Below are 13,658 nucleotides of genomic sequence, written 5' to 3'. Positions count from 1 at the left end.
ATTTATCAGTTACTAGAGCAGGGTTAAGTCCTACTGGAACACTTCACGATGAGTGCTTTAGTCAAGGTTGCTACAGCAGGAGGTAGGATTTAAACCTGCAGCCTCTGAGCCCAAAGGCAACTCCTGTCTTTGGGCTGTGGGAGGAAACCAGAGCACCTGGGGAAACCCCCGTGAGCACAGTGTGAACATGTTGTCTCTGCACATGTGCATTATGGGAAAGGATTCATTCATTCTGGTGAATGGGAAGCATTTCAGGATCCCTGCTGTGTAATTGTGGACAAGGGCAGATTGCCACCGTCCCTTTTCCCCTCCTGTGGTACCTACGCCAGTGGCTTCATCACGCCACAGCAGCCGCCTGCTTCCGGGGAGGACCTTGCTGGTCCAAGCCACATTCCTCTGGGCAAATAAAGAGGGCTAATTTCCCAGCCCCGCCATGCTCACATGAATGAGTGATAGGCATTCCATCTGCTTCTAATGTATGTTGATAGGTTAATTATGAATCAGTGCTGACGCTGGATTAAAGCCAAGAGAGTTCTGCCATCCCCAGGTGTCTACGAGGTACTCCGATGATGGTGGGTGGAGGTTGGAGGAGGGTGCTGGACCGAAGAGCTGCTTCCTGCCTCCCTACCTGTGTCCACGCTGCCCTATCTCAGTACATTATTTCTTCCATTTGCTTTGTCCCTTGTACCTCAGTGCTTCATTATTAAAGCTGTCATAGTGCTGAATTAAGTATGATTCATTCGCTGAAGCCATGTAGACTCTCCACAGGCGCTGAAAAAACTTTTAAAGTAGAATAATGCTTCTGAGATGCCACACGAGGATGAAAATCAGATTGGACTATGCGGTGACTTTGAATATGCATGTGTGTGGTTACATAAGGTCTTCAGAACCAGCCTCTGCTTTCGTTGCTCTGTTTTATATCTCAATACATATTAGAAAGCTGTGTTTGTGCAAAACACTTTTGGATAATTTGCTTTTTTCTCTAAGGGGTTTTAGTTTGCGTTTCATTTGTGTTTTGGACCATGTAATAGACAGAAATTGGTCTCATAAGTCATGTAATCCTCGCGTGTCCACAGTTTGAATGCAGTTAGCTTGTGTCACTTAACAGGGACTGTAAGCCACTCTGAAGTAGAGCATGTATCTGCAGAAACTGCCCTCAGCCAGCAAAACCTGATGTTGCGTTTGGCATGTGAGCGTTTTGTTGTTATGGTTGTCCGGTTGCTAGATTTGACAGAGCCACAGTTGTTGAGTGTAGCTGCTCTTACGTCTCCGGCCATGCCCCCTTGTTGAGTGTCACGAGGTCCTACCATGTATAGATGAAGTATCACACACCGATGCATCAATGGGCAAGATAACCGCACCCAGCTCTGGAGTGGTGAGCAGAGGGCCCAGGTTCAACTCTTCTCAGAAGAAGTGTCGGGTGTCTTCGCACTGAGCTTGCTGTGCATTGTGGTTTGCATAACTCTTTCAGTGGACCCATTCTGGACCCTGACATAACCAGTAATATGTAAGGAAAGGACTAAGTATTCTTTTTCCACCCAAAGTCTGTTAAGGGAATGTACAACCTGACTGCAGTGGGTGTGGAAACAAAGAAATTGGGTTGGGCAGGGTGGATTTGGATAAAAATATCCGAGTAATAATGGACTTCAGCATTCAAATCAATTTTGAATGGGGGGATAAGAAAATCTGTGTCTGAGTGTATCAGGTCTAGTTGCAGTTTTTTTAATAACATTACACTTGTTTGCAGACATCTTGATATCAGTTCAGTTTCTTCATTCTTTCTGTTAGGTGATGGGTGCTTCTTGGTTTATATAGAAAGGTACTTCCCCATTTATACAGTAGAGTAATTCAGAGTAAATTCCTCACTCCAGGGTACTACAGCAGGAGGTGGGGTTTGAACCTGGAAATTTGGATTGGAATGCCTTGACGTTAGCCTCTGCTCTACTGGCTCCACTGGGTATGAGGAGAACGAGAAATCTGTCAGTGAAACCCGCCATCAAATGACGTGACTCGTAGACAAAGAAAGTATGCTGGTAAGCAGTCCAGGAGACTTTGAGAAGTTAATGCATTTTATTTTGCACAGCTCCCTAGACTGAAGTGGGCACCTGCAATTGAGAAGGAAACAGGCAAAAACTCCCTTTATTGATTTGTGCAGTGACTATTGGTATAATTAAATAGTTGTGTTTATGAAAACACCTACATTTAAAGCATATGAAAATTGAACTGAAACCAACCGAATGTATCAACATAAATAACAACACCACTGTAGGTGGTTGCTTTCTGAGCAGCCAACAAGCGGCAGACAACGAGCATCTCTGTGGAGCTGGGCCAAGGAGTGTAAAAAGTGTCATAATTTTTATAAAGCTCGCTTTACCAATGGTCCTGCTCGTGATGTCATCGACATGGGGGGTTTGGAGTCGGGCCGTGTCTGTTTCGGTGGAGCTGGCGACGTGCCACATCCTGAGAATAACGCTCGTCACTTAAATAATGTTTATGCCAACATTAACTAGCCGTCTCCAGCATCGAGGAAATTGCAGTTTGAAAACAGCCTTATATCAAAGTGAAATATTACACGGGGGTATATGAAAAACTGTTTAATCCCTTAAAGGCCTCGTCCATTGAAAATCTGTAAGTTTAGAAACATAAGCAGCTCAGAGGATGAAAAAAGAAGCGGGGGAGAGTTGAGCGGTGGGAGTATGCTGCTGGCAAGGCCGGCGTCTGAGGCGGAGCCGCCGACTGCCGGTTACGGTGATGATGGAAGGTCCCCAGACTCACGGTGTGGCTTCGAGACCAGCGGGTTCAGACATGCAGTGGCTGGGCCTTTGTCGGTATAGGGTTCGGGGTGAGAGGGGGACGTCACCGGGACGTTCGCGCAAATTCACTCACTCACTTGCTCTCCCTGGAGTCCCCCTGCGCTTTGCTTGCGTGGACGTTGCCGTGCATCCCGTTTTATTTTGCGCCCCTTGCCCCTCGCCCTCGCTCTTCCCCGCAGCTTGAGCATCGTGGTTTCTTCTGTGGTGAAATGAAAAGAAAAATGTCCTTTTAAGTGAGAAAATCAGACAAGATGTAAGTGACTAAGCAGGTTTCACGCTGCTCGCTGAGCCACAGTCCTGCACGCTGAAAGATCGCCTGGGGCACAACCAGACATCTGCCATCTGCCCAAACCCAACGTGATAGGTCAGCATGGCAAATCGTTGGAACAGCCCAATTCTTTTCACCTCTTGTACCCTTTCACTTCTTATTTCTCCATCTTCCCTCTTTATTTTTGCTCATCGTACGAGAACTTGGAGCACTGCTTCATTGTGGTTTCCTTCATTAAGTACGTTTCCGTGATCGCAAGTGGTAACTTTTGTGCTTAATGTCTCTATAGGCTGATAGAGACACTTTTAATGAAGTTAAATGACATTATGTGCCGATATGTTGCCAGGGGCTATTTGATATGTATTTTACAAATGGCTTCATAACCGCTTCAGTGTCGGCCCTTTTAAGTGAATGAAACGTATTCATCCCTCTCTGTCCCTGGAGCATTTAGTCCGGCTCTCAGCCACATCAACTGCGTGTGTCCATCTGTGATTGTACATGAGCACATTCCTCTTCGACTGGAGAGAGGTACCATATAGGGCACTGGATAGAAATGACTTCAACTGAAATGAGCTGCATGTGGTGGATCTGATGTGGACTGATCTCGAAGGATCGGTGTCAAACAAACGGTTGCACGTTAGGTGTTTTGGCATTAATTGTTGCCACCGTTGAGCTGCCTTTCCCCCCCCCCCCACAGACAGAGGAGATCGAGGAGATTGCACAAAAGGCCCAAAAACTTCCGAAAGTGAACGGGAGCAGGCAGCGGACAGTGGTCTTCACTCAAGGCAGGGACCACACGGTAGCCACTAAAGGTAGGAAAACTCTTTGTGTTGGGGCCTCTCCTCAGCACCCTTGAGGACCCCAACATGTAGGCAACGCTGTTCATAATACAATCATCCATTCTCCTCAATGTGCCCTTAAATATCATTGAATGTAAAGCATTGATTATTTGTTGAGATACTTGGAAAGTACAGATTCATAAGTTAGTTTAGGGTGTCATTGTTTCAAGTGCTTGGGTATATTTTCCTCAGATTCTTCTCTTTTGACCGCAAATTAATTCACCTTTGACACTGCCCACAGTACGTGCTCAGACATACATCTCGGAGAATGACTGCGGTGCCTGGAACATGTAAGGGCAGCGATATTCTGCCAGAAGTTATGAGTTTTATCTGCCCAGCAGAAAAGGTCATTTGTAGCTAGCAGGTTGAGGTGCTTAAAAACACATTAGTGTACGGGGTAGAGGCACAGATCTGTGTCTCCTGCTGAGTGAAGTCGTATGTGTATTACAGAATGGCAAATCTTTTTCAGCTCCTTGCCATATTGTTAGCACGTCTGTGTTTTAACAACTGAGCAGCGAAACAACTTGCAGCGATTTCACTTTGAGGGGGGCCATCGAACAGCGAGCACCATATCTCGCAGAGACGGAGACGGTTTCAGATTACCTGTCCGTTGGCTCCGTGCAGAGCTGCGGGACGCTTGTTCCCACCCCAGCCCAGCTACCCGGGGCGAGGGTCCAGCTGCAGTATGCACTGCTTAGCTTTGGGAAGCCAGTACACAGGTTTTTCGGCAAGCGGCTGGGATTCGCTCATCTGCTTCAGGGTGGGTTTCATGTACTGGTTTTGAAATTTAGTTTGTTGTTGATGTAGCAAAAGTGAGATCCTTTCTTTTGACGTCCGCTTTTGAATCAGTAACCTAAAGTGTGAAAAAGTGAGCACACCACGTCGCCACAATGTCTTTGGTGCCATGGATTGGCGCGCTTATGCTAGCTGCTTGTGTCAAGCATGGCATGAAGCCGCTCAGGGTCTTAACATGTTCAAGTGGCATTGCAGGTTGCCGTCAGTGGCGCTAGGTATAAATGATTGTGTGTGTCACAGAACAGACATGCTCCATGTGGCATCGTGACGTGTCTCTCCCTAACATCAGTTTGAACTCCCAGTGTCCCGTCTCTTTCAACATACAAGGCCTGTCAAAGCATGGCTGGTGGCATCAGTCTCTATGGGCTGATGAGCGTTTTTCTACCAATTACTGCTTCTGCAAGCCTCATCAGAAACATGTTATTGGACAAGAGCACAGAAACGCCAGCTGCCAGATTTCAGGTGCTCCCGCTTCCCTTGAACCCAGGGCCCTGGGGGCCTAAAGAAAATGAACCCATCTATTGTTCTGTAGATGTTTCGCCATGATGAATAACGCCTGCTCTCGCCCCTCATTGATTCCGCATGAAGACAGAGTTGTGCGGCTCTGTGAACTTTATATAAAATGCATGATGAATGTGAGCCGGTTGAAGACAATGTCTTCTGGTGTCGTCTACAAAGGCAAACATGATAAATGTCAAAGAGTATCTGAGCCCCCCTGATAAGTGGTACAGGAGAAGGCCTTGCTCGATGGGAGCACGGCATTGTTATTCATGGCAGTTAAATAAATGTCAATATAAAAGAGAATTAAAGATTTTCATTTCCCGGAGGCGGAGCTCTAATAAACTTGATCTCTCATTTCGTTTGTAATTTGTCCTCTTGTCAGGATGTGATCATTCACCAGGCTTCACGTGCCACGCTAAGCTACTTAAGGATGATTAAAGACACGAAAATGCTTTGCCTGTGAAGTAATCTTGAAAAGAGATGCCAATTTGTTATTGCAGCCACCCCTCGCCTCCGCTGGCCTGCCTCCTTCCCCCACCTCTCTTTATAATATTAAAGCGCTCTTTGGTCGACTCTCACCGCTAAATGTGCTTAATGGAGGCTCCAGGAGATGCGCTGTCCTTAATTGAACAGCCACGGAGTCTGCTCAAGTGCGCTGCGCCACGCTGATGCACCTATTAAGGCCCTAATGAACATCACGGTGCCCTGAACTTTAGCAGCACATATACCTAATAAGGGATCGTGGGGGAGGACCGCTACCCCGTAATAGGCGATAGTGGCCAGATAAACCCCATGTCAGCGCTTTTGCAAGTGCGCGAGGTGGGGGCAGGGCGCCTTTTCTTTGTGTCATTTGGTGAAAAGGACCAGGTCCCCACATGTTAATCAAAACAAGAAGGCTTTATGCCTGTCCGAAGCTGGCTGACCGGCGGGATAAAGGAAGGAAGGAAATGCCCTGTGTTCCTGGTTCCTGGAATGAGCGCTCTGTTCCGATGCGCAGGGGAGAGTGCAGCTCTCGAAAACCGGGTGATGTTTCGGAGTTTCGGAATCTCGGAGTTAGGGCCGAAAAGTCTATCCCGACCTCCAGTCCTTCTCTGTCTATTTCATAAGTACAGGTCGGATTATTTTCATTTTTACCAATATACGGTACCTACATCCATAACAAAAATAAGGTATTGATAAATGTACATATGTCATGTAAATTAGGGTGGGAATAAATTTAAATATCTTTTTAAAGACTACATTAAAGAAATCAGTGCCATTCCAAAGAGTCGAAAATTCCCTCTTGTCATTAAATCAGTATGGAAAAATTACACAAGAAATTGCTTGAGTACTTTAAAACAAGTGACACACACACTTTGCTTATTTTGATTTATTTAATTTTGTTTGTGCGCCCATTTGCTAGATTTATGAAAAATTTCAAAAACTGCACGAGCGAGAGACAGCAGTAAGCGCTTGTGTCATATTTACAGCAAGACTGTAATAACGTAATTATTATAATTAGAATAAACAGGGTATCAGCGGCAGAGAATGCTGGTAGAGCCGGTGCCGCGTCGAGCTGGCCGTTTGCGGCCTGTTCTGTACACATCCACCTCTTCGCGTTGCCCTCCTGGCCCTCTTCCTGCGTTGCATGTTAGTTATCAACAAGTCACTTGGTTAACTTCACGCTCGGAAGCAGGATGTCGGGAACTGTGATTTCGGGGAGATTTGCTCATCTCTGCAATGTGAACGTGCAAGGTCTCTGTGTTTAGGTGGAACGCTGTTGTCCGTGTTATTGTGTGATTTTCCAGGGTCTTGCAGAACCTGCACAGCAACATTGGAGAGCATCAGCATTATATGCACCGCAGTAAAACCATGTTGATTAGCTATTAGCGCTTTTACCAAATACAGCAGCGATTGACGGTGGTATTTACCTGTCAGTCTTGTAATCTCTGATTGAAAGGTTGGGCCTCTTTTCACCATTGTTTTAATGTCATCTTTGAAGCTGTACCCTTTTTTTTTAAATTATGTCCCCAGGGACAGGCCAGAAAGTGTTTCCTTTTGGCCCCTTCAACAGTCATTATTGGTCTGTAATGAACACGCTTCTCGGAGATGATGAATTTTCTTTATGGCTACCGTGAGCTTTTGTGCTGGGATGTTTTCAGATTTCAAATTACTAACATGTTGCATTCAGGCACATCACATTTTTGAAACAGTGTAGACGTGTAATTGGTAAATAGTTCCAACAGTATGTTGTTTACCATCATACCCCGCGTAACATCCTATCGAACTACATCCGTTCACTTATATGTCCATGGTCCCATAAGAAAATGATAGAAATTAAAAAAGAATTTCAGACAGCGGGACGTAGCGGACGCAAGCGGCTTTTAAGCAGCCATACTCACACACGTGATTGCCCAGAGAGGTGATTTTGCTGCCGAGCATACAATGTTTAATTACCTGTAGTCTATAATACAGTATACGTATGTTTTAAGTCATAATGAACACCTATATAACTGGCTTACATTTGAAGGTTATTGTAATGTACTTCATTATTACCTTATTAACAAAATAAAACAGTTTACTGTACAGTACTGTGCAACAATATATGTGATCACGCATCGGTGGCATCACTGCAGCAGGCCAGCGTCTTGTTCATTCAAGTTTATCCCGCGTGTCTTGTTCCATTATCCTTTCTGCATCTTCCAGTTTTTATAAATCATCCACCCTTAAGTTCATAATGGGTCCAAAACGCAGCTCAACCAACCCCAGTGATAGAAACAGCAAGAAAATACAAAAGAGCGTTGATCTGGATGAGAAGGCGAAGATTATTAGGCAGTATGAAGGTGGAAAATCAGTCAGCGCTATTGCGCATGATTTCCAGAAGTCACACTCAACCATCACGACAATCCTGAAAAACAAAGGAAAAATTCTTCGAGCAGCAAAGGGATCTGCTTCCATGAAGGCTACGAGATTGACGAAGATGAGGGAGGACCCAATATCAGGAAAGTTGCTGAGCACGTGGATTGAAGATCAAACACAAAAGCGAATCCGTCTCGGCACCGTGCCCATCATGGCTAAGGCAAAAAGTTTATTTGAGATGCTGAAAGAGAAGGCAGGACCCGAATACGATGTAAAATTTAGCGCTAGCTCCGGATGGTTTATCCACTTTAAGAATTGCTGTGCGCTGCATAACGTTAAGGTTAGCGACGAGTCGGCAAGTGCCGATACCAAGGCAGCGTACCGAGTACTATACGCTAATATGAAGTTGTACAAGTATTGACTGAACTTACTGTTCCGAAACAACAAGAACAACAAAAGGGTTGTTTGAACGACGTCCAAATCGTACGTCGTACTGGATGCTCTCCCCCCAGTTTACTGTTGATTAACTGTGAAGTGAATATGAGAAGAGACATTTATTTCAAATGGACTTTTTTTGTTTTGTTTTTTTTGCATTCCTTTGGTTCTTTCACCTCTTTTCACCATATAATTCCCCCTCCACGCACGAGAGCATCTGCGACCTCCAGAAGAGCGGTGAGCTCTCGGTCTCGGATATCCCCGTGAAAGTAAAAGGCTGGAACCGCTGTCAAATCTCTGTCAGCAGACAGACCGCTCCTCTGTAATCTTCACACTCGATATTTGCTTTGCTACGGCGCAATGTGTTTGATCAGAAATGTCCCGTGGAACTTGAAGAGAAAAATCCCCTTCCATCTCCAGACATCAATTTGGAACGAAGGGTACGGAGCGTCGGAACAGACTGCCAACAAACCTTGGCTTTCAGACGTCCTGCGCAGGAGCGTAACCTGCCGGTTGAGGGCAATTAGCGGAGGCCTCATGCGTTGCGTGGTGGGACACGGCTCTGCGTTAGAGGATGGCCTGAGATGCTGAGATCGGGCAGCCCTGCTTCATTATGACCTCACCGCTCCTCGGACTGAACGGATTAGCATCACAATGGTGCCCGAGACTGGAATCAATGGCCCCTTTGAAAAACCACCTGTTTTAGTTTCTAAAAGGACGTGGAATTTTTCAGCAGCTTAATTATTGTGGTTGTCTTTCCCTTCCCTTGTTTTCCGTCTCACCGTGTCGCAAATTTCTCCTCTTTTTTACCGCTCTTCTTGGCAGTGGTCACGTTAATCAGTCCCACGTTCTTCAGACTCAAGTATGTAGATGCGGGTTACGATAAAGGAGCCGAATGAATGTTGACTTGTTGTTAACTTGGCTCACTTGCCAAGAAAATGGGGCACTTTTCTTTTGCTCGCATGTTTTTTTCACTTGGCTGAAAACCAAGTCAAACATTCCAGCGCTGTATTTGCCTACTGACATATATTTAAAAAGGTGTATATGTGCACTGCTCAGAAAAAGCGGGGACTGCAGGCTTCCTTTCTGCAACTTCTCCTCACTTGCTGGTAGCTGCAGTTGTGTAATGTCAGAGCGTGCCGCGCATTACGGTGCTCCGCCTATGAGACTACACCGCTGTTACCTTCCAAAGTGCTTCTGTGACCAATTATTAACTGACCGCAAAGATCTTCGAGTACTAAGCAGAGGAGGAGCTTTTTGTACCGGTTACTCGTAACATGTTTAATAGGATGTATCTTTTGTTCTCTTAATGAATTGAACAAGCATTAAGTGGAAAAATAAATGTTAGAAATAATTTGCTTTAAATCAATATGGTACGAGAAAAGCCCTTTTATCACACGAGTCCTCCATAATTGCTTTAATGCAATTACACTAATTTATAATAAACACTGCTCTTTGTCATTGCAATATTTTTCAGTGTTTTATTTCTGAATGTATTTTAAAAGTTAAATGCATTGGGTTGTGTAAAAGGCACAAACGAACGCACTTTCAGTTTTTCCCTTTTCCTACAAGCGCATTAACGTTATGCACACGCTTGCTAGGTAAGGGTAACAAAGTGAAGAAGCGACAAAAAAAGGCCTTTCTGTGCGCGGCTGTATAGCGATGTTTAGAGACGCACGCCGAAAGGCGGCACTAAGACGACAGAGCCCGGCGGCAAAGTTTTCATTACTGTGCTCTTTCAGAGTCCTGCCGCTCGCTCCTTTCTTTGTGTTTTACCTGTTGGAAAATGGCTGTGGTGCGAGACGCGCCTTTGACCGGGGCTGACTTTTCTCCGCCAAGGTTAATCATTTTCCTCCAGGAAGAAAATGATGTGAATAAGGCTGTTTAAAGTGGCCTGGAATGTAGGAACACTGAAGGTAAAGCGAGGTGGGCCGGTATTGTGTTGCACTATGGATTTGTTAGCTCTGATCTTTATAAAAAGATTGCGTATCTGTGTCAGAACCTCTATTATCTGTGGCGCGTACCGGTTTCACACACTTCAAGTACTTCCCTAAAATCAATATGCGCTTGGAACCAGCAATGGAATAGGTTCAGAACAAAATATGCCTCATCTGATCTTACTTTATCCCTTTAAAACTTTACAATTCTGTTGCTTGCTTGTCTACAAAATTTGTTTAATTCTCCCCTGGGCTATTTAAGAGACTCAGCGAACGTTGCTTCGCTGTCAAACGCTTGGAAATTCAAGGAGCGCACAGATTGTCCCATCTCAGCCCCGCTCATTTCACACAATCTCACATCATTATCATATCAATTGATGCGACTTGTATGAGACAAAGCAGGGTTATGGGAACCACGTAGAGCATCATGCACCATTAAACATTAAAGCCGTTGACAAGATATGTAGAAGCGCAGCCTTGTCAACCTGGGAAAGTCGGCCTTTTTGCCATTTGTTGTTTTCATCATAGATTTGGGAATAAACATTCCCCCGGCAGAGCCTGTAAGCTTTTTAATGCTTATGAATGGATTTTACACAGGCATACTTCTCTCTCTGCCATTTATTCCACCGTCCTTGCAATTTTATGCCGATTTATCTGTCACTTTTTTGTTGATTAAAGTGCTGAGTTTAAAAATATATAAAATGTAAATCGCTGAGTATTTGTGCTCCCAACAGGATATCATGGGCAGTGATCTATAGAGAGACGTGTGTGTGAGACGCTGCGTCTTCAGCATCCTTCCATTCGGTGCGAAACACCTCGCCAACAGCCTTAAGGCCTCCAAGGGCCGGCTGTGTGTTCAGCACCAATAGTGCCTGGTCACATGGCTCCTGATGTCCCCGTTCCCACGAACACGTATGGCCGCCGTGGTCGGCTGGAGGGCTGTTGCGAGGAGCGATGCGCCATGGTTCCCCCGTGTTCACCCACTGTCGGTCCATCACAGGGTATCCACACACACAGTCACTCTAAGAGTCATGCACCACTTCACCTTAAACACAGCTGTTTAGGAGCAAACCTGAGCACCAGGAAGAAACACACTCAGACGCCGGGAGAACGTGCAGTCTCAACACAGACAGAGTCGGATGCGAACCTATGCCTGAACAGCTCGGGAGCCGTAAGAGAGCAGCGAAATAGAATTACGGTAGATCACGTACTGTGTTCGGTACGTCTGTGTGGATGGGTATGTCTGTAGGCTATAAGTGACGGTGCGCTTCGGAAGAGGTCGCCCCCTTTCTGTAGGAGGTTCCACAGGCTGCGGAGAGAGTAGGGGCACGCAGTGCTACAGCAGGTGCCCCCGGGTAGCTCAGCTCAGCCGGCGGAGCAGAGGTGTTTGTCTCAGATGCCAGTCCCGTGGCTGCAAACTCCAGTGTGACAGGATCAGTGTGACAGGTTGTGTTACTGTACTTCCTGAGAGATGCAGCTTCCCTTCTCCGCAGCCTTGTTGCTGTCCTGCGTGACAGATCACCGCACGCTGACAAGAGCGTGTGTTGCAGGGGACGAACACCTTTGATGCCTTCTGGCACATTCTAGAAGGCCTTGTGGGCAACTAAGAAAGAGCCGACCGCTACGGATGAAACGGGGGGGAAAAGGGAAGACGAAAACCACACAGGTTGACCATTGAAGATGCTCTTGCCCTCTGTAACCTTTCAGTGACATGATATCGGTCTTGACTCAACAACTTGTCCAGCAGTACAACTTCTGTTTAGACTCTTAGAGAGAAAAAAACTAATTTCATGGCAGAGAAAATGTCAGGAAGGATTTTTAGAGTTCATTACAAAGCCCTTCATCAAGAGCGCATTATCAACAGTGAGCCTCCGTCTGCCGAGTGCCGCCAACAGGACCTGGACGTCCAGCGTCTTACTCGTCCGTTTCCCTACGAGAAAGCGGTCAGCTTGTCTGCCACTTATTTTGCCACGAGCTCTCCCCGAAAAGACTCATGAAATCCCGTAGTTGATTACGTTCTTTAATCCTGTTTAGACACTTACTTCATTACATAATGTATTCCTGTGAAAAAGGCGAATTTCAGGCTTTCTTAGCAGAGCTGTTGAGCGCTCTTTGGGAATTTGCTCTCGTCTGTAAGCTTTACTCAACACCATTATGCTTTTTGTTATTATGGTTGCCTCTTTATTGAATTTGAAGCAATTAATTAGTAAAACAGCAGCATTTGGGAAAGACACAATCCTGCCTTCTTCGTTCTGGCGAGAACTTGTTTAAATTGCCTCCTGATTCGTATTGTTAATCTGTAACTGCAGAATAATTGACAAACTATGAATTGCTCTTAACATAATTTACAAGTAAGATTTGCCGTTAATCATTTCGAGAGGTAGGTGGGCTTTCATGCTTCATCTGCAGCAATAATTAAATGGAGTCGTCGTGCCCCTAATTAGCTATTTCTAAAAGGATCTGTGTTTAATGTAATTAATTATCAAAGCAACAATCAACTGCTTCACCGAGGGGAAAAACGTTGTGCGCGAAATGCGAGCGTGTGTCTCATTGCTTGATTCGCCTTCGTTCGGTCAACGTTCGTGTCTTTAACCGCTCTCTTTCCTATTGTCGCCGTAGGTGTCAGAATTTGGAACGACAGCAACGCAGCTGCAGAATTTAGAATATTCTCTCGAGAACGTTTCGATGCGGTGTGTATGGGATCCCCGGACCGCGGCGGCCGAAGATTCGCTTGCGGCTCTGCTCTGAGACGAGACGGGCTGTTTGTAAAGAGCGGCGCGCCCGTCCAGTCGTCGCAAAGAAGGCGACCCGACATCCAGCTACATCCTTTACGCGCTTGGTACAACGGAAATGGTGCTTCTCGGTGCCGCCTAGAGCACCCCCCAGCCCCCATGTAGGGGGCAGCTGACGTAGCCCGGTGAGCGAAAACATAGCCAGTCAGCGAAAATCCAGCACGTTAGACAAACAGTATTATTAACATTAAAAGGAGTATTCCACTGTGGCATTGTTGCATTGCCAGCGTGCAGTCTTGTGTAAACGCCGCTATTAATTAGTGGATCCCGATACTGTAATAGGTACTACTAGCAAGTGCGTCATTTTTGTGCTTCAACACATGCGCACGTGACCGTGTTTATGTTCGTGCGGCTACGTAGCATGAGCAGAATTTCACCAGCAGCGTCATTTGGATCGTTCTTTTATTTGCGCTGTTGTCAGAATGCCTTTTTCCAGCTGG

The 13,658-nt window shown here is 45.8% G+C and overlaps 1 protein-coding gene across 3 annotated transcripts in view; it reads left to right on the top strand.

The window, feature by feature from the left end:
- The window catches only part of LOC108939622 (adenosine kinase-like), a 127,341-nt gene that overhangs the window by 109,605 nt on the left and 4,078 nt on the right, over window positions 1-13,658 (top strand). For all 3 annotated transcript variants that reach the window (XM_018761075.2, XM_018761074.2, XM_018761073.2), the window contains one exon: window positions 3,779-3,893. In XM_018761075.2, the coding sequence (XP_018616591.1) occupies window positions 3,779-3,893 (115 nt within the window). The remainder of the gene's footprint in view (window positions 1-3,778; window positions 3,894-13,658) is intronic.

This window comes from Scleropages formosus, chromosome 24 (genome assembly GCF_900964775.1).
Source record: "Scleropages formosus chromosome 24, fSclFor1.1, whole genome shotgun sequence".
NCBI lineage: Eukaryota > Metazoa > Chordata > Actinopteri > Osteoglossiformes > Osteoglossidae > Scleropages > Scleropages formosus.
This window is presented reverse-complemented; position numbering and strand designations above follow the sequence as displayed.